This window comes from Rhinoderma darwinii, chromosome 3 (assembly GCF_050947455.1).
Source record: "Rhinoderma darwinii isolate aRhiDar2 chromosome 3, aRhiDar2.hap1, whole genome shotgun sequence".
NCBI lineage: Eukaryota > Metazoa > Chordata > Amphibia > Anura > Rhinodermatidae > Rhinoderma > Rhinoderma darwinii.
In genome coordinates, this window is record NC_134689.1 from 232,541,835 (window position 1) to 232,568,700 (window position 26,866).

General features: G+C 43.7%; 1 protein-coding gene across 3 annotated transcripts in view; it reads right to left on the minus strand.

Moving 5' to 3' along the window:
• The window catches only part of CHCHD3 (coiled-coil-helix-coiled-coil-helix domain containing 3), a 209,727-nt gene that overhangs the window by 158,780 nt on the left and 24,081 nt on the right, over positions 1 to 26,866 (minus strand). For all 3 annotated transcript variants that reach the window (XM_075855097.1, XM_075855096.1, XM_075855095.1), the window contains exon 3: positions 3,958 to 4,039. In XM_075855097.1, coding sequence (XP_075711212.1) covers positions 3,958 to 4,039 — 82 coding nt within the window. The remainder of the gene's footprint in view (positions 1 to 3,957; positions 4,040 to 26,866) is intronic.

The following is a 26,866-nucleotide window of genomic DNA, read 5'->3' on the forward strand; positions in this document are numbered from 1 at the left end:
ATACACCCCATAAACTGTAATGTGGGTTCTCCCTGGTACGGCAATACCCTACATCTGCTGCCTGGGCGCAGGGCTCAGAAGGGAAAGATGAGGGGATAAGCTGTGCGGAGTGCATCAGGGTAAATAAAAAATCAAGGGATGTATGGTCAATTTTAAAACCATCTTTCATACAGAGCCCTGGTTTTTCAGGACACGTGTCACATTGATATATTGGGTCCTTCCTTATTCACCTCTTTGAGCAGACTCTGCACCTCTTGAGTTTTTCCCTTCTTGCCAGTTTAGGGAACTTCTCCTGGAAAATGTTGAACTGGTACTATGCGTGTGGCCTCGCTTCCAGAAATACTGGGTACCCCCCCCCTTCCTGGTCCCTAAAGATTAGGTTCTTGATAACCACCTCTTGAAATACCAGGAAAGCTCCCCTCTGGCCTGTACATCGACGTAGCACGTATGCATTGTACAATGCCATCTGTATGATGTACACGGCCGGCTTCTTATGCCACACCCTCGATTTTCAGGACTTGATCTGACAAGTCCACCACTTCCATGTACCTGTTGTAGTCCAGGATGCAGTGTGGTTTGGGGGTTCCTGTACTGGTACAGGTACATGGGTACTGGTGTGGCCATGTATTATTGTCAATACAAGGACATCTCTCTAGTCCTGGACACAGAATATGTTGCTGCTAGAATGTGCCCTGCTGTCACCCCTTCTGAGTGTTTGCGCAAGCAGTGTCTTAGGGAGGCCTCTCCAATTTTTTCTAGCAGTGCCGCGTACCACAGTACTTCCAGAAGCAAGGCACTTTAAGAGTGGGACGCCGGTATAAAAGTTATCTAGGTAGAGGTGGTAACCCTGGGTCCAGCAGTGGGTGAACACAAATCACACACAATTTTTGCGTTACCTCCCAGTTAGGGGGGGCATTCCGGGGGCTGAATACTGGTGTCCTTCCCCTTCATATATCCTAAATTTGTAGGTAGACCCTGATGCACTCTCGCACAGCTTATACATCTTCACGCCATACCTTGCCCTCTTACTTGTCAGGTACTGGCTGAACTGAAGCCTCCCTTTAAAATGTACCAGGGACTCAACAGAAAAACACTTCTCGGGGTGTATGCTTGGGCAAATCGGACACTGGAATGGTCTAATACGGGTCTCAGTTTATAAAAACTGTCAAAATTGGGGTCATCTCGGGGTGGGCACTGCTCATTATCAGTATAATGCAAGAAGCGAAGTATTGCCTCATAACGCATCCTGGACATGGCCATGCGGTACATCGGGGTGTGGTATAAGATGTCTGTGCTCCAGTAGGTCCTAATGGATGGCTTTTTCAGAAGCCCCATGTTCAAGAGCAGTCCCCAGAACTTGCCCAACGCTGCTGCATCTACTGGAGTCCACCTGTGGGATTTGGCATAAAATAATGTGGGGTTCTTTGTTATATAAATGTTGGGCATATAAATTTGTCTGGGACACCATAAGCTCTATAAATTCATCCGTGAAAAAGAACTTGAAAAAGTCCATCTCACTGAGCCCTGGCGTATTACATTTTATTCCTGGGCTGCCCATGTACTCAGGGATTTGGGGCTCGTAATGGTCTGGTGTGGTGGTCCAAATGGGGTCACTTCGCTCAGGGGTTTTAACTGTGGTGGTGGTCCTGGGACATCTCCTAGTGGGTCCCACCTATTCATCATTGGATGAGGAGTTTGAAAAATAAAAGAGAGTCGCGCCATCCGACGAGTCTGCGTCAGAGGCAAGAAACGCATAGGCCTCTTCGGAGGAAAATTACCATTGGGACATCTTTTATTATTTATGTGTGACACGTGTAAATTGTGTGCTAAGACAAGTGTATTATGTATACAGAAAAAAAAAAGCTTTAGAAAGCTTGACAACAAAATAAAAGTATACTTCCCTAACTATAAGCAATAAACTTTTTTTCTTTTTTGTTTTTATAGAACAGAGTGGACTTCCCTGACACTAAAGCTATCTAGAGCGAGGGTTGCTAACACTAAACCTAGCTAGATTTTATGTGAACTTCCCTGACATTAAGCCTAACTACAACGACTATTCCCCGACACTAAACCGAACTAGATTATTCCGAGCTTTCCAGACACTAAACTTCACTACGGTGACGGATTCCTGGCACTAAATTCCCTCACGCTATATCGAACGATTCCCTGGCACTAACAACTGATTTTATGTGAACTTCCCGGACGCTAAACCTAACTACAGTGATGGATCCCTGGCGCTAAACCGAACTACGGTGACTGATTCCTGAAGCTAAATTCCCTGACGCTATACCTAACTACGCTTTTTGACGGTTCCCTGACGCTAACTAACCCGAATACTAAATGTAACTATCTGCTGACTTTCTAAACTAACTTTTTTTTAAATTGTTTTTATTATATTTAATAAGGAAAATTAAAAAAAATAATACCCAGGGACCAAGAAATGTGGCCCCGAAGACTCAAAAGTTGTCAGTGATCGATATAACTGACAAAAAAATATGGGTGACAAGGGGAACACAAGGACAGGAGTGGGAAGTGGATAGGTGAGAAAAGCAGAGTTTGTTTTGTAAACTACACTGCACCGTCTCTCGCCACAACCACTCTCAATGACTCTCAAACTCCAACAGAGAGCGGGTGTGGCAGGATCTAAGGTTACAGGAGGAAATTATGTATGCGATCGCTGCTATTGGTCGGTCGTCACTGACTAACCAACAGCCGCGATCGCGGAGGCGGGACCACTACGATTGGTCCCTGCACACTGAGCCGCGATAGCCTGGTGTCGGAAACAGCAGGCATCACAGATCTATGAAACGCCGGGGGAAAATGGCGATGCATTTTCAACAGGACGTGCTATTCTGTCACTGAGCGTGAACAATGCACTCAGCACGACGGAATAGTATGTTGTGAAGCGCGAAGGGGTTAAGGCCTTATTCACATGAGCATGTCAGATTTGAGTCTGTAAAAAAAATGGGCCATTTTCCGTGAATATGACTGCCAGTGTTGCATCAGTGTGGTCTCCCTGTGGCATCCATTTTTTCCGTCCCTGTTTCTCCTCTGCAAGCACCTCTTGGTTTTAACTCCCCCCCCCCCCCCCCACCCCTACTCTTCATTTCTTTAGTAACTTGTGTGAAACATGGACAGCGCACGAACGTCGTCGGTGTGCGGTCTGTTGTGTTTACGCACCCATTCACTCAAATGGGCGACGTGGCCTGCAAAAACGGGCCAGAATAGGATATGCGGTGGGCTTCACGCAATGGAGACACACTTCGTGAAAAAAACATGGACGTGTGAACAGCCCCAATGAATCGCATTGGTCAGTGTGCTGTCCGTTATTTAAACGGACAGCACAGAAACGCGTAATACGCGAATGTGAATAAGGCCTTACTAGAGCAGGTGCAGGAAATGTAATTTCCTATCTAATAATACCAAAATCTCTCCTGCTTGTAAAGAAGCACATACCGCAAATATTAAAAAGGCATTTCTACTACAGTAAATTAACTTGCCGATTGGTAGTGGGACCACTGTGGCTTCCTCTGAGCAGTGAGGACTTAAAGGCCATGTTCAGTATTTTATACCCTATTCACAAGCTTAGGAAAATAGCTCCGCAGAATAATAACATGCTGTAGATTTCAAAATCCACAGCATGTTCATAATTTGTGCTGAGAAAGCCACCCATTAGCTCCACTTAATTACAATAGTTTAAGAGCTACTTACGGTTCTAAACGCGTAAGCAGAAATGTTGTTTTTAAAATTATTACTATGTGTCTTTGAAAGATTGAATGCCATGAGCTGGAAAAGTTCATGTTTTGACCGATGAAAAATGAAAGCCTTACATTTGCATAGGTCATCCATTCACTATAACCTACAAAAAAAAAACAAAAAAAAAAAAAAAACACACAACACAGGTCCTAACATTGCTGCAACTGGATTGAGCCATCATAATCCAACAGGGTAACATACCTTTTTTGACTCTCAGATTCTCTCCTTGCTTGTTCAAAAGCCAGTTCCTCTGCAATTTTTCTCCGGAGTTCTTCTTCATTAACTAATAGGGGACAAAAGAATCCAGAATTATACAACGGTTTCAATAGAAAATGCACACAGATGGAAATAAAAAATTAAGACATTCCTAAACATTTGCCATAATGGCAATTGGCGCTCGGTATGAACGGCGTGCAATTTTTTTTAAATCCGGTGTGTAGCAAAGGTAAACTTTGTGTGGCAATTGACACATATAAAAATGAAGTTAAGTTAAAATTATATATATAGGATTGTGCAAAACTTTACGGGCTCATTAACACATCCGTTACTTTCTTGAATGTGCCATGCTTTTCTTTAACGGATAGCACACTGACCGACTTAATTCTATGGGACCATGCACACATCTGTTTTTTTGCGGATCAGTGTGCCTGATACGCAAAACTCAGAGCAGGCCCTGTTCCTGTCAGTTTTTGCAGTTCAGTCTCGTCCATTCTATTCAATGGTCCATTAAAAACAACGAACCGATACCCTCCGCTTCAACGTGTAAAGAGCGATTTGGATTCTTGGACCTGGTTTGGTAGGTGTGCAATATTTAAAATGAATATATTGCCACGGATTTTGTATCTTTCAGGCGCTGCCGGTATGCATCCCACGCCCTTTCTTTCAAGCTCTGCTGTCCCTACTTCACAAATTCAGAGTGGGGAAACCTGCGCTTATTGCTCGATCCATGCTTTTTCGTGCTAAGTGTGAGGTTCGCATTGGTCTCCCGGGCTTTTTCCTACCATCAGGCCTCCCACTTGGCACGAATTTTGGACTGGTTTAGGCACACTGAGATTAAACAGTGGGTGCCCATGGAACAGGCCTTTCTCGAAGTCCCATTGCAGGCCTTACCTTGGTTGGGTAACCACATCCCCCTATCGGCGTGGACACACCCGACTATCGGGCCCACCCTGGCGGTTGAGTCACGGCTCTTTCCCCGGAAAGAGATTTCTCCGTCTCCCTCCCCTTTGTTTCCTATCCTGGGCAACCCTGCATTCCCACCGGGGCAGGAAAGGGGCCCCTTCCAGCTTTGGTTGAGGGCGGGTAAGGGACGTGCCGCCCATTTTATGCAGGATGAGACATGGATGACTAGGTCACAGTTGGAGTCTTTGTCAGACCCTATCTCCTTTACTACATTGCAGGTCACCAGGTTAAGACACTTCCTCGCGTCCCTACCTAACCCATCGGCATACTCACGAGATAGTTACCCTTTCGAACTCCTTTGCACGGGCACGGTGCTTCACTCGTTGTCCAGAATTTATGCTCTCCTGATCTATCCATCCAATCTTTCCACACCTTCCCACTTGCTTAGCTGGGAGAGGGTCTTGGGTCTAACATTCACTACGGAACATAAGGATTGCTTGTTCACTAGGACGCATAAATCCTCCATGGCTAGCAGATTTCAGGAGGCGGGATTTAAGATCTTGTCGCGATGGTATAAAGTGCCTTCCAGATTGCATGCGATACCTGCGGTCTCGCCGTTGTGTTGGAGATGTGGTGACAATGTGGGTACAATTGAACACATTTTTTGGGATTGCCCGCAGTTGACCGATTTCTGGTTTGAGGTGTGGCGCATTTCCTCAAAATTTACGGATTTCCCCCTCCCGCGATCTCCGGGCCTTTTCCTGCTCCATCTGTGTGATGTTCCATTATCTACGTACCGACGCTCAGTGGTTGGCCATCTGGTGAATGCAGCTAGAGCGCAAGTCCCCGCGCTGTGGAGACAATCTTGCCCTCCGTTGGTGGGCATGTGGTTCAGCAAGATCCAGGAGATTATGAGAATGGAGGACCTCATGGCATCAATGAGAGGATCCCACGCTAAATTCCTTAAAACATGGCGTGACTGGACTAGGTTTCAATCGTCGGTAGAGTATAGGACCATCATGGCACCGTGAGCATACACCCTAGGCCCAATACGTAAGGTCAGTTCTCTCTTTCCTTTCTGTCCCCTCTATCTCTTTCCTGTTCTCTTACGGGTTATTATTCAGGGTGCATACAAGAGTTTATCAATATCGATCTCAGCTATACGTTGTTGTTCTTTGCACTCATTGTAATTACATATACTGGCCTGTGGGCCGATGCCAGTGCTGCATATGTCTGGACCATTATATATGTGTGTTGGAAAACAAAAAAATTAAAGAATTTGAAAAAAAATAAACAAAAAACGAACACTAAAACCATCAGTGTGCGGTCTATGTTTTGCGGATGTGTAGAAGAAAAAAAAAAAAAGAAGGTCACTGATGTGGATGTGTGCATGAGGCAGTTGTGGAAAAATGCCACACACTAAAAGTTTAGGAATTGGGGAAATCACAGGACCACTAGACATGTTAATGATGTACAAATGATAAAAATAAAAATGGAAACAAAAATATTCTAAACATCTTGAATTATTCAGAAGAGCGTAAGAGTGTCACGGGCAGAAATACACACACTTACATGCCTTGGCATGCTAGCAATGAGGTTATCAATGGTTGTCTGGGGAAGGCTATGCCACGGTAAATGCACATGGGCACGCAAATCATCAAGTTTGGCTGCTGCCAGCTCCCTTTGCAATTGCCGACCATTGACATCCCAAATGTGCTCGATGGGAGATGTTTAGGCCACGCAGGCTGCTCACAGTAGCACGAGCAATATGCTTCTGGGACACTTTTATTTGGTCGTAGAACCAGTGATACAGCCATTTCTCCAATATAAAACCAAGCGGTTAGTGCACCTGAAAAGAAGACTAGGGGGGTCTGGCTACCATACATTATTTCACCTCACACCATAATCTCGGGAGTAGGACAGGTGTGATATTCCCTTGTGAAGGCCTCTTCATGGAGTTACCCACATGGTTTTGAGACCGATCTCCAGCTATCACTGCATCCAAGAGAAAAGCAAGATTCATCAATGAAGAGGATAGACCTCCATTCCAGCCTCCATTGCCGTCTTGCTGTGCACCATTATAGCCTTTGAGAGCGGTGGCGTGTGGTGAATGGAACACCTGTAGCTGGACTTCTGGATCGTAGTCCAAGGTCAAGCAAATACCTTCTGATGGTTTGTGGCAACAATGGTCGCCGCCTTAGGCTTGAGATGTGATGTCCAATGTCACTTGCAGTACAGAATGGATCACTACGCGCCATTCTGCCAGACGATCGGTCCATGCAGAGGTTTCGCCCGGTCATCCCTAATTGCGGTTGTTCTCCCAACCTCCGGGATACGCAACATTGAACAGTGCGGACATCTCCGCCTATGCGCTTAGCCATCAGCTTGAGTGACAAACCAAGGTTTATCAGTTGAAGGATTCTGTCCCTCTCAGTTTGCGACAAGTAGCGATAGCTGGCACGTCAACGAACAGGAGGCATCGCACAATCATCCCAAATCACTTAAAGCAAGTTTTGATGTTTCAAGTGGCTGAAACACTTTGCTTTCAATCTGGCTTTTATGCCCCTCGCAAATGCCACAGATTGGAGCTACATAGGTGCTTAAACTCTGCAAATGATCAGATTTTCGGAAGACACCTGATATTTCTTCCGTTTGAATAACCTTACGACATGTCCGTCTTGGTGTTGCGAAGTAGCTCAAAGGAGGAACTTCACTCTGAAATGAGTCTACACAAATTAAATTAAACATGTAGTGATCTAAATTTATAGGGGTTGTCCCATCAGTAAATATCAAATTCACTGTATAGATCATAAAAAAAATAATTAACAAACGTGTCATTTGCAAGCTGCTATTAAAAAAGCTGATCCAGTGAGAAGCCATATTAAAGAGGCTCTATCACCAGATTATAAATGCCCTGTCTCCTATATAATCTGATCGGCGCTGTAATGTAGATCACAGCAGTGGTTTTTATTTTGAAAAACAATCATTTTTGAGCAAGTTATGAGCAATTTTAGACTTATGCTAATTAGTTTCTTAATGACCAACTAGGCGTGTTTTTACTTTTTACCAACTGGGCGTTGTACAGAGGAGTGTATGACGCTGACCCATCAGTGACCAATCAGCTTCATGCACTTCTCATTGTTCCAGCCCAGCTTCTTTCACTGCACAATCACACTGTGCAGTCAAAGAAGCTGGGCTGGAACAATGAGTGTATGACGCCGATTTGGTGTGCAGCGTTTATACTAGTAGAAATGTGGATGAAATTTTATTAAATCTCATCCGCACGCTGCAAAAAAGTTCCGCACAGAATATGTGCATAGATTAACCTTTGGTGCGGAATATAAATGTCAAATTAGGTTGTGGAATTGCAGCACATTTGTTGAAGAATTTCCCTATTGAGCTCACTGGGGAAATAAAATTCTGCAAGAAAGGACAACTATTCCAGAATTTGCTACAATTATGCTGTGTACTCGTAGCAAATTAAAAACGCATCTCTCCTGGCGCTCATATAGCAACGCATTTCTGGTCTATGTACAGGTGGATTCTTGTGAGGTTTCATTACATGTAATCTTTGCAGTCAATCACGTATATCGTGGTAGATTTTCCTGCGTTTTTTTTTGGGTCGTAAACACGGTTAAAGAGGCTCTGTCACCACATTATAAGTGCCCTATCTCCTACAATAGATGATCGGTGCTATAAATGTAGGTGACAGCAGTGCTTTTTGTTAAAAAAAACATCTATTTTTACCACTTTATTAGCGATTTTAGATTTATGCTAATGAGTTGCTTAATGCCCAAGTGGGCGTAGTTTTACTTTAGACCAAGTGGGCGTTGAACAGAGGAGTGTATGACGCTGACCAATCAGCATCATGCACTCCTCTCCATTCATTTACTCAGCACATAGGGATCCTGCTAGATCCTTATGTGCTGTCTTATACTAACACATTAACAATACTGAAGTTTTTAGACAGTGAATAGACATTCCATGGGATGTCTATTCACAATCCCTGCACTTAGTTACTCTGTCTGTGGTAGGTACACAGCAGAGGAAGCGTGATCCCGCGAGATCTCGCTGTAAGGCTGGATTCACACAAGCGTGGCGTTTTTGCGCACGCAAATACGCAGAGTTTTGCGTGCGCAAAAGCCACTTAACAGCTCCGTGTGGCAGCAGCATATGATGCGCGGCTGCGTGCTTTTCTCGCAGCCGCCATCATTACGACACTCCATTTGGATGTTTGTAAACAGAAAAGCACGTGGTGCTTATCGGTTTACATTCAGAGTTTGACAGCTGTTGCGCGAATCACGCTGTTCGCACGGAAGTGCTTCCGTGGGACATGCGTGGTTTTCACGCACCCATTGACTTCAATGGGTGCGTAATTCGCGCAAAACGCCCAAAGAACGGACATGTCGTGACTTTTTCAGCGGACTCACGCTGAGTAAAAATAACGGACATGTCTGCACGACCCCATAGACTAATATAGGTCCGTGCAACGCGCGTGCAAATCACGCGCGTTGCACGGACGTTTTTCCCGTTCGTCTGAATAAAGCCTAAATGACAGGTTACAACGAGATCACGCTTCCTCTGCTGTAACTACCATAGAAACAGTAACGAAGCGGAGATTGTGAATAGACATCCCGTGGAATGTCTATTCACTGTCTAAACACTTCAGTATTGTTAATGTGTTAGTATAAGACCGCACATAAGGATCTAGCAGAATCCCTATGCGCTGAGTAAATGAATAGAGAGGAGTGCATGAGGCTGATTGGTCAGCGTCATACACTCCTCTGTACAACGCCCACTTGGTCTAAAGCCAAAATACGCCCACTTGGGCATTAAGCAACTCATTAGCATAAATCTAAAATCGCTAATAAAGTGGTAAAAATAGATGTTTTTTTTTAACAAAAAGCACTGCTGTCACCTATATTACAGCGCCGATCTCCTTATGTCGGAGATAGCGCACTTATAATGTGGTGACAGAGGCTCTAACTATTCCACAGCGTATCTGACTCGTGTGAAAACCCCCTCACATTAGCATTATAGACCGCTGAAATAAGAGAGTGTCTGTGATTACTTTATTGATGGCAGTATAACGGAGATGATAGGTTTCCTGTAAGTCTGTATAGAAAATCTGCATCAAAGTATAGCACGTGCGGATTTGTTCCAGATTTTCAGCAAATTTTGCTAATTTCTGTACAAAAAGAGAAATCTAGAGCAAAAGCTATATGTAACACATGGATTTTAGGTTATCTTCACAGTGGAAATTTCCACTAAAAATTGTAAGCATGACCAAACCCTACATTTCCGAAAACCTGCTAGGGTATGTGCACAAGCAGTGTTTTCAGGCTTATTTCGGGGCGTTTACTCCTCAAAAAACAGCTGAAAAAAATCGGAAGCAGAACGCCTACAAACATCTGCCCATTGATTTCATACGGCGTTCTGTTCCTACAGGACGCTTTTTTATGCTCATTTTCCAAAAAAAACGGCACTTTTCATGGACTCTATAGAAAAACAGCTCCAAAAACGTCCGTAAAAAAAACACAGCGAAAAATGTGAGTTGCTAAAACAAAACAAACAGCTTTTCCCTTGAAAACAGCTCTGTACTGAGACGTTTTTTAGTAATCGTATGCACATTCCCATAAAGTGAACGCTGAGGGCATAAAGTAGTGACATGCTGTCTGTAATTTTTGTCTGTCTATGGAGTACTTCTTGTGTACTCACAGTGAAAGTTGAAGTGCAAAGCCAAGCATTGGGGGTGAGGAGTCCGACATATATGCAAAAAGTCCGGACTGCGGACAAAAAATAAAAAAAGAAGTACGGGGCAGACAAAAGTGACAGACCTCTGAAATCTGTGTGTCTGATACGACTTTATACTGCCCTCAGCCTGACAGGTTCCCTTTAACCCGTTAGTGACCGGCCCATCGTGTTTCTACGTCGGTCACTAACGGGCCTTATTCCGATGCCATAGACTTTTTACGTCTCGGCATCGGAATAAGTAAACAGAGCAGGGAGCTGTCAAATCTCCCTGCTCTCAGCTGCTAGAGGCAGCTGAGGGCTGGGAGGTCCTTGCTCTGTATCGATCTCACCCGTTTAACCCCTCAGATGCGGTGCACAATAGCGTGCACCGCATCTGAGTGGTTTTGGAGAGAGGGAGGGAGTTCCCTCTCATCCCACCGACACCCGGCGATACGATCGCTGAGTGTCTGTATACTCCAATGGCAGCCGGGGGTTTAATAAAGGCCCCCAGGTCTGCCTGGAGCAAATGCCTGCTAGATCATGCCGCAGGAATGACCTAGCAGATGCCTGTCCGTGTTAAACGGACAGGCAGTAATACAAAAGTATTGCAGTGTATTATGTGATCGCAGAATTGCATATTATAGTCCCCTAGTGGGACTAGTAAAAAAGTGAAAAAAAAGTTTCATAAAAAAGTTAATTTAAAAAAAAAGTGAAAAAAAAATTTAAAAACCCAGCTTTTCCCCTTACAAAATGCTTTACTATTAAAAAAACTAAATAAAGTTAAAAAGTTACACATATTTGGTATCGCCGCGTCCGTAACGACCCCGACTATAAATCTATTACATTATTTAACCCGCACGGTGAACGCCGTAAAAAATGTAATAAAAAACGACAGAAAAATTGCTGTTTTCTGTGAATACGGACTTTAAAAAATTGTGATAAAAAGTGATCAAAAAGTCGCATCTACTCCAAAATGGTACCAATAAAAACTACAAGTCTTCCCACAAAAAAAAAGCCCTCATACAACCGCATCGGCGAAAAAATAAAAACGTTACGGCTCTTCAAATATGGAGACACAAAAACAAATAATTTTGAAAAAAAAAAGCGTTTTTACGGTGTAAAAGTAGTAAAACATACAAAAACTTTACAAATTTGGTATTGTTGAAATCGTAACAACCCGCTGAATAAAGTTATTGTGTTATTTATATCACACGGTAAACGGCGTAGATTTAAGACGCGAAAAAGTGTGGCGAAATTTCAGGTTTTTTTCTATTTCCCCCCAAATAAAAGTTAATCAATAAATAATATATCCCCCAAAATGGTGCTATTAAAAAAATACAACTTGTCCCGCAAAAAACAAGACCTTATACAGCTACGTCGACGCAAAAATAAAAAGGTTATAGCTCTTGGAATGAGACGATGGAAAAACTTAAAAAATGGCTTGGTCATTAAGGGGTTAAAAAGAGAACAAAACAAAGATTCCAATGAAGTTCAATAATAAGCACTTTATTTTTATTCCTCTGCAATGTCGTTTAGACAAATAACATAGCTGTCACTGATAAATCTTATCAAGATCCAAAAGCTCATATATTTCCCTTCACTATTGTGGAATTCATAAACACGCTTTGTCTTCATGTGTCGTGCAATATCCAACCGTGACACATCCTGCAATCCTTATTAGGTGACATACAATAAAATGAAGATTATTTGCATATTATGTGCTTCAAATCGGACTGAAATAAAGAAGCAGATTAATCCTGAAGGAGCAATGAAAGGCGATCATAAACGCTCGCCTTGCTGCAGGTCACCGTAATGGCTTTCTGACTTAATATTTATAATTATTAGTGTGTTTTGAAGACTTCTTTTTTACATCTTCATTAACTTTTATGCCTGCAGAGCGGTGTCTGCCCTGCCAGCTACTGTATTCACGCAGATGGCGCGGTCATAAAAAGGCTTTAGGACGTCTGTCCTTTGTTGGGGAGTTCATGAATGTATATAGCTAATTCTTGAAATACCTAATGAGTTAAAACAAATAAAAGTAATATCTAGATGTCGGTTTTTTAATGAATTTCGTTTTGCAGTGAGGTGTTTGTGTATCGCAGTACCCACTCCATGCAATGGGGTATTAGGCTTTGTTCACACTTGCATTATGAACACTGACCCATGCAAATTAATGGGGCTATTCACACCAGCCTGTTTTTTCTCAGAGTCTGTTGTGTGAAACTTACTGCATATCATATTTTGGTCCGTTATTGCAGACCATGTCGCCCATTGAATTCTAAGGGGGCATGAAAAAAAAAACACACATCCGCGTGCGGTCTGTATTTCACGCATCAGTTGCTAAAGAAATGCTGAGAGAAAGAAATAAAAAATAAAAATTAAAAAAAACACAGGAAATGCTTGCAGGAGAAATATGGACGAGAAAAACTGATGCCACGCGGAAAGCACACAGATGCCACGCGGAAAGCACACAGATGCCACGCGGAAAGCACACAGATGCCACGCGGAAAGCACACAGATGCCACGCGGAACTAAAATGCGCGAAATACCGATTAAAAGAAGCTTCATTTTCAGCTTCAAAATCGCCTTGCAAGCAGAGGCAGTTTTCCTTTAAATTCCAAAACTGGTGTAGTAGGTATACGTTTGAATTATTGATAAATATTTTACGTCTTGTCTAAAACGTTTAAAAATTATTTTATTAATGATATTGTAAAAAGGGCACGAATGCCAAAGATTCTGAGTACAAGCATCGGCAGCACAGATCAGAAGTCCTAATTGGAGTGTCTGGCATATGATGATTCAAGATTGACTAAGCTTCATAAACCAATGCAACACTGCACAGGAGTGGTTAACTAAACTGCCAGAGCGATACACAAGTATTGCCTTTATTGAGAGGTCTTAAGATATACTAGTAACAAGTATGTATCGCAACAACACTCCACAGACTAATAGGCATACAGCCAGGGCAGGCCTGTGGGTCCTTGTTAGACATCCGGCTGCCATGGCAACCCGTTGCCGGCGGAAATCGCATTTGCAGGCCGCCGATGGGTGACAGAAGGAACTCCCTCCCTCTGTCAATAGATTTAAATGCCGTGGTCGCTACTGATACAAGCTTCTGTGCCCGCACGATCTCCATCACGTACATGCACGTAGGAATGCGCAAACAGCTTCATCATAATTAGAAAAGCTCAACGACTTCTGGGAACAATTCACGAGGTTTGAGCTGCACCATTTAATACAGAATTTTAAGTTAAAGTACATTAGTAGGTTGCTTCGTTTCAGAAATATAATTGCTAATTTTTGTCCCCGGATAACCCCTTTAAGGCCGAGTGCGACAACGGCATTTAAGTGATTGACACAGAGGGAAGGGGCTCCCTCTGTACCCCATTGGCCCCCCTCGCGAAAAATTGCGGGGTGCTGATGGTTGCAATGGCAACCAGGAAGCCTAGCAACAGCTTCCTGGTTGCCAGGTACGGGAGCCTATTAGGTCCTGCCCAAGGCAGGACGTAATAGGCTCAACTGTCAGCTGTAAAATGACAGTTACAATACACTGTACTACACAAGTATATACAAGTAGTGCAGTGTATTGTACAGGGGATCACAGCAGATCTTCATGTCCCCTAATAAGTGTAAAATATAAAGCGAAAAAAAAAAAGTTTTAGATAAAAGTTTTACGTAATTAAAACCATAAAATCGCCTTGTTTCTCTGATCAAGACCTTCATAATTAGAAAAAAAAAAAAAAAAAAGACAAACTAGACATAATAGGTATCACCACGTTCGTATCGGCCTGACCTATAAAAATATATTATTTATCCCGCACGGTGAACACCGTAATAAAAATACAATAAAAAACAAAATGCCAGAATTTCCTTTTTTGGTCACGTAGTTTCTAAAAAATATGGAATAAAAAGTGATCAAAAAGTCACACGTACCCAAACATGGTAAAAAAAAAAAAAAAAAAAAAAAGGCGGCCCCAAAATCCACTAGGTGCTACTTTGCTTCTGAGGCCGATGCTTCAGTCCATTACCACACTAGGGCCACATGTGGGATATTTCTAAAAACTGCAGAATCTGGGCAATAAATATGGAGATGCATTTCTCTGGTAAAACCTTCTGTGTTACAGAATTTTTTTTATTACAAATTAATTTTGTAAAAAAAAAAATATTTCAAAATTTCACCTCTCCTTTCCTTCAATTCCTGTAAAACGCCTAAAGGGTTGAAACACTTTCTGAATGCCGTTTTGAATACTTTGAGGGGTGCATAATTTCTTCAAATTGTCTCCAAATTTTGGGGTTTTTCACAAATAAGCAATAAATGTAATCGACCAAATTTTTTCACTAACATAAAGTACACAATGTCCCGAGAAAACAATCTCATAATCGATTGGATAGGTAAAAGCATTCTGAAGTTATTACCACATAAAGTGACATGTCAGATTTAAAAAAAAATGGGTCTGGTCCTGAAGGCCAAAATGAGCTTGGTCCTGAAGGGGTTAAGGGCTTAAAGTATATAAACAGCCTTAAAAGAGGCTCTGTCACCACATTCAGCGTCATACACTTCTCCGGATTCATTTATACAGCACATAGCGATATAGCTATATCGCTATGTGCTGCTGTAATGCCGGGGTAGGGAGACAGACAGGTGAGCCCTAATCTACCCGCCACTCAGTCCCTGCCTACTTGCAACGGCCCGTCCTAGGCGACGGCGCACAACTGGGCGACGGTCCCTACGCTCACTATGTGCACGACAGACTAACAGACAAGGGCACACAGAAGCTAGGGGAAGGGGGCAGTTGCCCACGGCAACACAGTGAGCAACAAGAGTAGTGAACGAGCCGAGTCAAACCAGGAGCATACGAGGTACCAAACGCAGAGCAGGAGAGTAGTCAGTAAGCCAGGGTCTATATGGAGCAGAGGACAAAAGTACAAGCAGCAGCAGCAGAGCCAGGAAACAGACAGAATCACAGGCAAAGGAGGAGCAGGAAGTGATTGTATAAATAGACAGAGGGCGGGAGCTAGCTCTGGCCAGGCTAGCATCATAGTTATGTACGATGCTAGGAGTCCCTGCCTCTCCGTGGAACTACTGTCCCGTACTGAAAACATGATTAGAGTACGGGACAGTTGTCCTGCAGAGAGGCAGGGACTCCTAGCATCGTACATAACTATGATGCTAGGAGCCCGGCTCCCTGCACTGAAACAGTCCGGGACTTCCGGCCGAAATACGTCCGTCCATTACGGACGTTAATGTGGTCGTGTGAACCCAGCCTTAGGAGCAGGTGCAGACTGACTAACCACGGGCGTCGACACAAAAGCTGTGTCTGGCATATCCTTTAGGGTATGTTCACACGGCCTATTTACGGCCGTAATTCAGGCGTTTTTGCCCCGAATTACGTCTGAAAATAGCGCCTCAATAGCGCTGACAAACATCTGCCCATTGAAAGCAATGGGCAGACGTTTGTCTGTTCACACGAGGCGTAATTTATGCGCCGCTGTCAAATGACGGCGCGTAAATAGACGCCCGCGTCAAAGAAATGACCTGTCACTTCTTTGGCCGTAATTGGAGCCGTTATTCATTGACTTCAATGAATAGCAGCGCCAATTACGTCCGTAATTGACGCGGCGTTCAAGCGCCTGCACATGCCGTTACGGCTGAAATTACGGGGATGTTTTCAGGCTGAAACATCCCCGTAATTTCTGCTGTTACGGACGCCCTCGTGTGAACATACCCTTACAGCTGCCACATAAAAACACTATAACATTACTGCAGTGTCATCACAATGAATATACATTACCTCCAGCCAGGACGGGATGTGTATTCAGAATCCTGACCCCTTCCCTGCACTTCTCCTTGATTTACAGCACAGCAGGTGTAGTCTCGCGAGATTACACTGTAAACTGTCCTTTACAGCGAGATCTCGCTGTGCTGTGCTGAAGTCTCACACAGACGCTACAGAAGTGGTCAGTATTCTGAATACACATCCCGTCCTGGCTAGAGGTAATGTGTATTCAGAATTCTGTAGCGTCTGAGATTTACAGCAAGGCAAGCGTAATCTCGTTTGAGATTACAAGTTACATCGTAATCTCGCGAGATTACGCTTGCCTTGCTGTATATCTCACAGAGACGCTACAGAAGTGACAGGATTCTAAATACACATCATGTCCTGGCTGGAGGTAATGTATATTCATTGTCCTGACACTGCAGTAATGTTATAGTGTGTTTATGTGGCAGCACATAGCGATATAGCTATATCGCTAGTGCTGTATAAATGAATGGAGAGAAGTGTATGACACTGATTGGTCACTGATCGGTCAGCGTCATACACTCCTCTCCACAACAGCCACTTGGCCATATAGTAAAACACGCCCAGTTGTCCATTGAGAAACTCATTAGCAGAACGCTAAAATAGGTCATAACTCCCTCAAAAGTTATAGTTTTTCTAAATAAAATACACTGCTGTAATCTACATTACAGCACCGATCACATCATGTACAAGATAGGGCACTTAGGCCTCATTCACACGACAGGGTCCGAGTGTCGGCCGGGAAAATCGGCCGATTTTCCTGGCCGGTTTGCATCCGTTCCGATTCCGTTCCGTGTTGCCGTTTGTACCGGCCGATTTGGACCCGATTTGCATCCGTTTTTTTCCCTGTCCGTTTTAAAATCGGATGAATTTTATTTAAATTTGTTGCCACACACAGCCCTTTGTAGATAATGCCACCTAGCCCCCTGCAGGCGATGCCACACAGCCCCCTGCAGGCGATGCCACACAGCCCCCTGTAGGTTGCACCCACCCCCCCCCCTTCCAGGAGAAGTCACTGACTTCAATGTCCATATATGGACAGTGTAGTCACTGACTTCTCCTGGAGAGGAATTCCCTGCCACAGGTCGGGAATTCCGCTTCAGAAGTGTGTGACGTCACTGTGTCCATATATTGACAGTGTAGTCACTCACGTCTCCTGTAACGGAATACCCGGCCATAGAGTCGGGGATTCCGCTGCAGAAGTGAGTGACTTCGCTGTGTCTATATATGGACAGTGCAGTCACGCACTTCTCCTATAGCGGAATCCCCAATCCCCGGGAGCAAAAAAAAGACCCTCCTCCTCACATGCACTCTACACTGTGAGGAGGAGGGGGAGGAGGAGGAGGAGGAGGAGGAGGAGGAGGAGGAGGAGGAGGAGAAGAGAGAGTGCGCGAGCGACGGTAGACCCGGCCATCACTCGGGACACATTCCGGTGATGGCCGTGCATTACCCGGCCCCATAGACTTCTATGGGAGCCGGGCACCCGGCCGAAAATAGAGCATATCCCATTTTTTGACGGCCAGTTTTCCCGGCCATCAAAAAAAAAAAAAAAACGGTTGTGTGAATAGCCCCATTAGGAGTCTATTGTTCCTAATGCAGCCGGGTGCCGGCCGATTTATGAATGGCCGGCACCCGGCCGGGAAACCCTGTCGTGTGAATTCCGCCTTAAAGTGGCTCTGTCACCACATTATAAGTCTTATTAACCCCTTCCCGACATTTGACGTATTCTTACGCCAAAGTCAGGTAGGGGGAAGTATGGAGCGGGCTCACTGAATTAACCCGCTCCATACGATGCGGGTCTCGGCCGTTTGTTACAGCCGACACTACAGAGTAACGAGCAGCATCGCGCTCGATCCCGCTCGTTTAACTCGTTAAATGCCGCGGTCAACAGCGACCGCAGCATTTAAATCGTTAGAAAGAGGGGGCGACCCCCTCAAACAGCTCATTGCGCCCCTCGCAATGCAATCGCGGGGGGGGGGGGTGATGGTTGCTATGGCTGCCTGGGGGCCTACTGATGGCCCCTAGGTCCGCCTCCAGCAGGGCTTAATAGATGCCTGTCAGAATCACGATATACTGCAATACATTAGTATTGCAGTATATCGTGCAAGCGATGTAACGATCGCTGTTTGAAGTCCCCTAGGGGGACTAATAAAAAAAAAATGTAAAAAGGAGTTAAATAAAGTTGTTTTTTTGTGTAAAAAAAATTTTTTAAAAAATAATAATATTAAAAAGTTCAAAATCAAAAACCCTTTTCCCATTTTTCCCCTAGAGCATAGTAAAAAAATAAATAAACATAATTGGTATCGCCGCGCCAGTAAAAGTCTCAACTATTACAATATATATTTAACCGTCACGGTAAACGCCGTAAAAAAAATTAAAAAAAAAATTTGTAAAAACGCCAGAATCTCTTTTTTTGGTCACCTAATCTCCCACAAAAAATGAAATAAAAAGTGATCAAATCGTTGCCTGTACACCAAAATTGTATTATTAAAAACTACAGCTTATCCCACAAAAAATAAGCCCTCATACCACTTAATCGACGTAAAAATAAAAAAGTTATGGCTCTCGGAATTTGGCGACACAAAAATTCTTTTTTACATTTAGGTTTTTACTTGTAAAAGTTGTAAAATATAGAAAAAAAAACGATATATATATTTGGTATTGGCACAATCGTATTGGCCCGCCACATAAAATGAACATGTTTTTTTAATTGCACAGTGAATTCCGTAAAAACGGCGCGCAAAAAACCATGGAGGAATCGCTGTTTTTTTCATTTTCTACCCCACAAATAATTTTTTTCCCGTTTCCTAGTACATTATATGGTCAAATAAATAGTGCTACGAAAAACAACAACTCGTCCTGCAAAAATCAAGCCCTCATAGTACTAGATCGATGGAAAAATAAAGACGTTATGGCTTTTGAAATGAGGGGAGGGAAAAACGAAAATGAAAATCTGATAAAGGGCGGCGGCGGGAAGGGGTTAAGACAAGCACATAAATCTCGCAGGGTTTTGTTTTTTTTGGGTTTTTTTTTTTGTTTTTTTTTTAACAAGCCGTCACACAAGACCAGATTCACACAAACTCGGATATGAAAAACAGCAGTTTTTCACCAGTGCGGGTCACGTTTCCACGGATCTCTATAGACTAGAGTCTGAGGGATCCATGAAAACGGACGAAAATAGGACAAGTTCTATTATTTAACGGACCCTTCACATGGTCCGTTAAAACAACAGCCGTGTGAACAGCCCCATTGAAATACATGCATCCGTTTGACGGCCGTTTTAACGGTCGCCACACGAACGTATACTACAGTCGGTCTGAATCCAGCCTTAGTTTGTAAAGAGTGGACATGACATGCGTGAACTCACATCTGGCCATTTTTTGCAGACTACATTTGTTTGTATAAGGGTATGTTCACACGCACTAATTACGGACGTAATTCGGGCGTTTTTGCCTCGAATTACGTCCGAAAATAGCGCCTCAATAGCGCTGACAAACATCTGCCCATTGAAAGCAATGGGCAGACGTTTGTCTGTTCACACTAGGCGTAATTTACGCGCCGCTGTCAAATGACGGCGCGTAAATAGACGCCCGCGTCAAAGAAGTGACCTGTCACTTCTTTGGCCGTAATTGGAGCCGTTATTCATTGACTCCAATGAATAGCAGCGCCAAATTACGTCCGTAATGGACGCGGCGTTCAAGCGCCTGCACATGCCGTTACGGCTGAAATTACGGGGATGTTTTCAGGCTGAAACATCCCCGTAATTTCATCCGTTACGGACGCCCTCGTGTGAACATACCCTAAGGCTGGGTTCACACGACAGGGTCCCGCCCGAGCCCGAGTGGTTTGCATAAAGTTTTGCATTCGTTCCGGGCCGGGCAGGTCTGGACAGTGACATCAGCGGTAACTCCTGAAGGGGAATCCCCATGTGTTCGGGGATTCCGCTTCAGGAGTTTCCCCTGATGTCATTGCCCAGATATGGACAGAGACATCAAGCGCTCTGTCCAGGAGCGGAATCCCCGAAAACACAGGGATTCCACTCCTTCAAGGAGCTAAAGTGGGGCTAGCACATAGAGCAGGGAGATACCTCCCTGCTCTGCTATAGTGGCGTCGCTACAGTAGTAGCAGCCGCAGCAGCTGCTAGCGGCGCCATGGAAGGTGTCGCCGGACCAGGGCGCTTTTAAAACAAGCAGGGGAAGGGAGCCAGCGCAGCGCTCCCTTCCACCTGCTGTACACCCCGGCCCTGCCACACAGTGTACAGCCATTCGTCCGAATGGCATCAACTCCTCCTCCTCACATGCACTCTGCGCTGTGAGGAGGAGGAGATAGAGCGCAAGCGACGGTAGACCCGACCATCACTCGGGACACATTCCGGTGATGGCCGTATATTACCCGGCCCCATAGACTTCTATGGGAGCCGGGCGGCCGGGTACCCGGCCGAAAATAGAGCATGTCGTGTGAATAGCCCCATTAGGGGTCTATTATTCCTAATGCAGCCGGGTGCCGGCCGATTTATGAACGGCCGGCACCCGGCCGGGAAACCCTGTCGTGTGAATGAGGCCTAAGGGGTGTGCGAGAGTACACAGTTTAGTTGCAAAGTTGAATTTTCATGAAATTTTTGTTTATAATCACCAATGAAAAGGTGTGTATAAACAATTATGTTGTATTTTTATACGCTGTGAACACTAAACAAATTTCGGTAACATAGTAACCGTTATTTTTAGCACATTTGTGGTTAAGGCCAAATTGCATGGCCTCTGTTATCGCATTTTTGAGAGCAGAAGCTCTTGCTGACGTAGACATTTGTGGTATAATATTTTTTATATATATATATATATATATATATATATATATATAAATATAAAACAGCTCCTGCATTTCAGACGTAATTGCTTGTACTCACGTTTTGCGAGGCGTCACTTACGGATGTAATTTGGAGCTGTTCTTCATTGGATTCAATGAAAAACGGCTCCAATTACGATCCAAGAAGTGAAAAACGGCTCCAATTACGATCCAAGAAGTGTCCTGCACTTCTTTGACAAGGCTGTTATTTTACGCGCCGTCTTTTGACACCGACGTGTAAAATTACAGGTCGTCGGCACAGTACATCGGCAAACCCATTGAAATGAATGGGCAGATGTTTGGAGACATATTGGAGCCGTGTTTTCAGGCGTAATTCAAGGCGTAAAACGCCTCCATTACGCCTGAAAATAGATCATGTGAACCCAGCCTTAGCCACAAATAATTTTTATGAAAAATTACAATTTTACACAAAACTGAATATGGGTGCCTGTGTGTGTATATGGTGCTGTGTGGTATTTTGACAATGCCACGTGTCTACTTTCAGAAAACATATTATATAGGGGTTTATAATGATTTTTAATTTTGTGATAAAGGTTTTATTTGTACATGTCAAAAGTGTGAAAAATTCTGCTGGCAAACCCCTGGTAGAGAAATGGTTAAACAGTCCGTGTGCAGAGGCTTAGCCTACTTGTCCACTTGCATGTTTCCATTTATTTTTTTACGTTTTTTTATGCCAGTGCACAAACTTAATATTTTGCTGTTCGTAGAACATAGAGATGCAAGAAGCCTCTACCGTACACCACAGTATTCCTTAGATAGGATATCGAGGATACTTTAGCTTCTGTATGAATCAGACAGGAAAAACCAAAAACACATTGCTTTTATGGGGAGAATAAATTTGCACATACGGTTCCATACTAAGCCACCGTGCAATGCTCTTCAGGCTTAGTGCCACTGAGCATAAGACCGAACAGGCAGTACTGCAAATGTTATAAGGAAATGAAAGGCACAATGGGGTAGATTTATCGAAATTGGTGCAAAGTAAAAAGGTGGAGTAGTTGGCAATAGCAACCAATCTGGTTCAAGTTCATTTTCAGAGGCCCTTTTGAAAAGAAAAAAAAAAAAAAAACAGCCTATCTGATTGGTTGCTATGGGAAACTTCTCCACTTTCACTTTTTTAAAATCTTTCCCAATATGTCGATGTGAAATAGCTCTGTGGATTGTGCATTCAGTATGCTTTAGGGGTAGACAAATTGTCGTAAACATTTAGGAGCTAGTGAGATTTTTTTTAAATAGCCAAACAAAAAAAACAACTTCCAGAGAAAATCCCGACACTTGGGTAACGTTTGTGTGTGATTTACAGCACAGCAAGCGTAATCTCGCGAGATTATGCTGTAAATGACAGTTTATAGCGAGATCACGCTTGCTGTGCTGTAAATCACACACAAACGTTACGCAAGTATCGGGATTGTGAATAGACATCACATCCTGGCTGGAGGTGAGGTCTATTAACTCTCAAGACGCTGCAGTAACGTTAGTGTGTGTATGTGGCTGCACATAGTGATCTAGTAAGATCAGTATGTGCTGTGTAAATGAATGGGGAGAAGTGTATGACGCCGATTGGTCAGCATCATACACTTCTCTCCACAACGCCCACTTGGTCAAAAAGTAAAACACGCCCAGTTGTCTATTAAGAAAGTCATTAGCAAAAAGCCAAAATAGGTCATAACTCCGTAAAAAATTATCATTTTTCTAAATACAAAACACTGCTGTAATCTACATTACAGCGCCGATTACATTATGTAGAATATAGTGCATTTATAATGTGGTGACAGAGCTTCCTTAAATCTATATAAACCTATACTGTAGCAGATATAGCATCATACACAATGTGGTAGAAAAATATAAAAATGTATTAGTTCGATAATTAAAAATACATAAACTGATCATTGATAAATGATCTAGAAACAAAGAAGGGTCACACAGTTTTAGACCAGACAACAGGTTACAATAACCTAGCAAAGATCTATATATATATATATATATATATATATATATATATATACACATACACATACACACACACACATACATATATATATACACACACACACACACACACAAATTGAATACAGGAAGCATTGGTACAAAATACAAAAACATGCAATGGTCACGTTGGGTATGTGAACCCACTGGGCCGTACCGCCTTGATGGTATGGCAGCTGACCAACAGGACACAGGTCATAGTTCGTATAGTGTACCTGTGGTAGCTCAGACAGTAGCAAGACCGGCTCGACTACGACTAGGCAGCAGCCAGGCGTGGTGTAGCAGGACAGGCGTGGAACACAGCACAATACAGCACTTGACCAGGATAGCACGTGGAACAGGTTACAGGTAGCAGGAACGGGGAATACTGGTAACTGGAAAACACTTAGGAGACCATTTGCATAGACATACTAGGATAACGACCTACCAGGTTCAGGCAAGCCAGGAAGAGGCAGAGCCCTTCTTATAGTCCAGGGTGCTTTGGGAGCAATCAGCTCAATCTCACACCTGTGTGCGCTCGGACACCAAGGCTGGACTGAGCTCGCGAGCGCACCCTGGTGGTCACTGTGGAACAGGACGGCCGCATGTGCAGACAGCTCTGAAGAGAAGAGAGTCGACCAGATGGAAGGAATTCGTGGTTACAGTAGCAGATAAAGTAACTACCAAAAATATATGGGTTGTACTCCTAAAGATGAGGAGCTGACATATGTATGCATGACTGCTTACCCATAAGGGAGGAGACGTAGTATGTACTGGCTGGTGCCCCCCCGTTACGCGTTTCGGCGACTCAAGCCTTCATTTGGGGGGTTCACTTCCTCACTTATGGGTAAGCAGTCATGCATACATATGTCAGCTCCTCACCTTTAGAAGTACAACCAATATATTTTTGGTGGTTACTTTATCCGATACAGGTTTTGTATTTTGTACCAATGCTTCTTGTATTTAATTTTTGTCAATTCTCGGTCACCACATATGTATATATCTCTTTGCTAGGTTATTGTAACCGGTTTGACTGGTGTGGGTCTGGTCTACAACTGTGGGACCCATCCTTGTTTCTAGATAAGGGCCTGTTCACATCAGCGTTGGCTTGCGTCGACTGTGCTATGGAGTCTGTCGGAAAAACGAAAACCTGACGGAATGGTGACCAACGGAAACCATTAGCAATGTTTCCGTCACCATTGGTGACGGAAACAGAAGCTCTGGTTTCAGTTTGACTTTCCGTTGCGAGGTTCACCCGACGGAAACCTCCGATGGAACCCAGGAATGGAAAGCCAACGCTAATGTGAACAGGCCCTAATTTGTTAATGATCCGTTTTTGTATGTATTTTTTAATTATTGAACAAATAAAAACGTATACTTTTCTAACACATCGTGTATGATGTTGTATCTGCTACAATATAGGCTTATATAGGACACCAAAATAGTAAGAAACACCATTGATTTGATTAGTCCCACATGAATATGTTGTAATGCTAATAATAGTTATAATAAAAAAATAATGCAACAGGTGTCCTTAAAAAAAAAAAAAAAAAGGGACAATATTGTACATAGACTAAAACCAAGAAAACTAATCAAATTTATAATATAGAGGGAAAAGAGGAGTAAGAAACCATGAAAAAGCATGTCAATAAGCTATAAACTTTGCCAAAACTGCAAAAGGTCACATTTTCATAAACGCTGTAAATAACGCTTTACAGAAGGAGATCAAACTAATTACACATTCAGCATGGAAAGTACAGATGCCTCTTGGATATTCTGAGTGCTTGCCTTCTGTGTGGTTACACAGAAGAACATATGGGGAACAAAAAGCAGTGGAAGGCATTAAATTGTGTGCCTGATGTGCGAGTTTGTAAAGAACGCAGCAGCTGCAAATACCAAATATTAAGGAAACACTTCTGTGTAACAATAAGTAGTTTGGCAAACAATTCTTCTCAAGAGCTCACAGGTCCTCCAAATCCCGAGAATCTTCTCACTTGTGCAAGAGATAGGCTTCTCTATTGCTCAAATCAATGGCATTTACCATACAAAGTAAGCTCTTCAGCAGCCTCTGAAATCTGACATCCATGCAATTTTCACAGATTTATGCAGACACTGTAAAACCCATAATAAAATTTAACCAGGATAGACAATAAACGGAGGTTAAAACGATAGTTGCCCCCAGAAGAAGCAATGGCGAAATGCACATTGGGCACGCCACCACCACTGGTCTGTATTTGTACTTTTTACTATGCTGCCATTTTTCAGACGTTTGTGAACTAACTGGCACTAGCAGCTTCTAAGCCATGCATAAACTGTATTTTGCACCAGCTGTATAAGGATAGGGATTACACTTTATAGGTCTGTTTGTATAGCATTGAATCATTGACTCCAGTAAGTGACTGCTTTCAGGGTCAGTGATATTTTATCCTGATTTAATTCCAGTATTTTTTCTATGGCTTCGTCATTTATGCTCCAATAAAGATAATGGCCCACATTTACTAATGTTATCGAATAGTTAGACATTGTAAACTTAGACCAGGCAGTCACAAAATGCGCCTGTCACATACTCTCTGCCTGCGGCTCCCTCGGTCTCCAGGACATCGAGAGTTACTCGCTCGGGTGTCGCCCAGCTTGGCAGACTGAGGCAGTCTGCAGCCAATAGGAGCTCAGGAGCAACAGGCAAATCAAAGCCTGGCTGATGTTCCTGAGCTCCCGCCCTCTCCTTATTTAGTTCAGCCTCGGATAGTTGGCCTGTGTCTGTAATTAGAGTTTCCTTGCCTGGTGCTTGCCCTTGTTTCAGACTCCCCTGAGCGACTTGCTTTTTGACTTCTTGTGACCGGACCTCAGCTGGACTCCTGACTTTTCTTTGCCTTCTGACTTTTTTTTGCACTCTCCCGGTTTGACCCCGCCTGCCTGACTCCGCCTTTTGCGCCCAGACTTTTATTATTTTGTTATTTCATACGGTCTCTGTCTCATTTGTTTGTCAGTTTCACTTGTACCAGTATAGGGAACGCCGCCCAGTTGCGCCATCATTTAGGTCGGGTCGTACAAGTAGGTAGGGACAGAGGTTTGGGAAGAACAGGGACCGCACTGTTTACTGTGTATTTGCTCATGACAGCGCCAAATTGATCACATTGTTGCATGCTGCAATATCATTTCGGCGCATTTCGCATGACCTATTAGACACTATTCTATTCCTTATACCACTTTTTATTTGACTTCGGCCCCATGCACGGGAACGTGCTTTTGCGGCCGCAATTTCCCCGAAAATCCACAGGAGAATTGCGGTCCCATTCATTCCTATGGGGCCATGCACACGACCGTGGTTTCCACAGTCCGTGCCCAGGAGCCCGGACTGCAGTAAGAACGGGCAAGTCTCATTACGGCCGTGTTCTGCGGTCCAGGCTTATAGCAAATAATGGCCAAGGGCATGTGCACTGCCCGCAATTTGCAGGCGGCTTGCGGGTGATACTCCGCCCCCGGCCGACTCGAAAATTACAGCTGTGCACAGGGCCAAGGTAGTGTGCATGAGGCCTTATTTTGTGCATTTTTGGTGAACACTAACAAAAAAAAAAAAAAGTCACGCACTTTTCTGCTAAGCATCGCCCCTTTTACGGAACACTTTT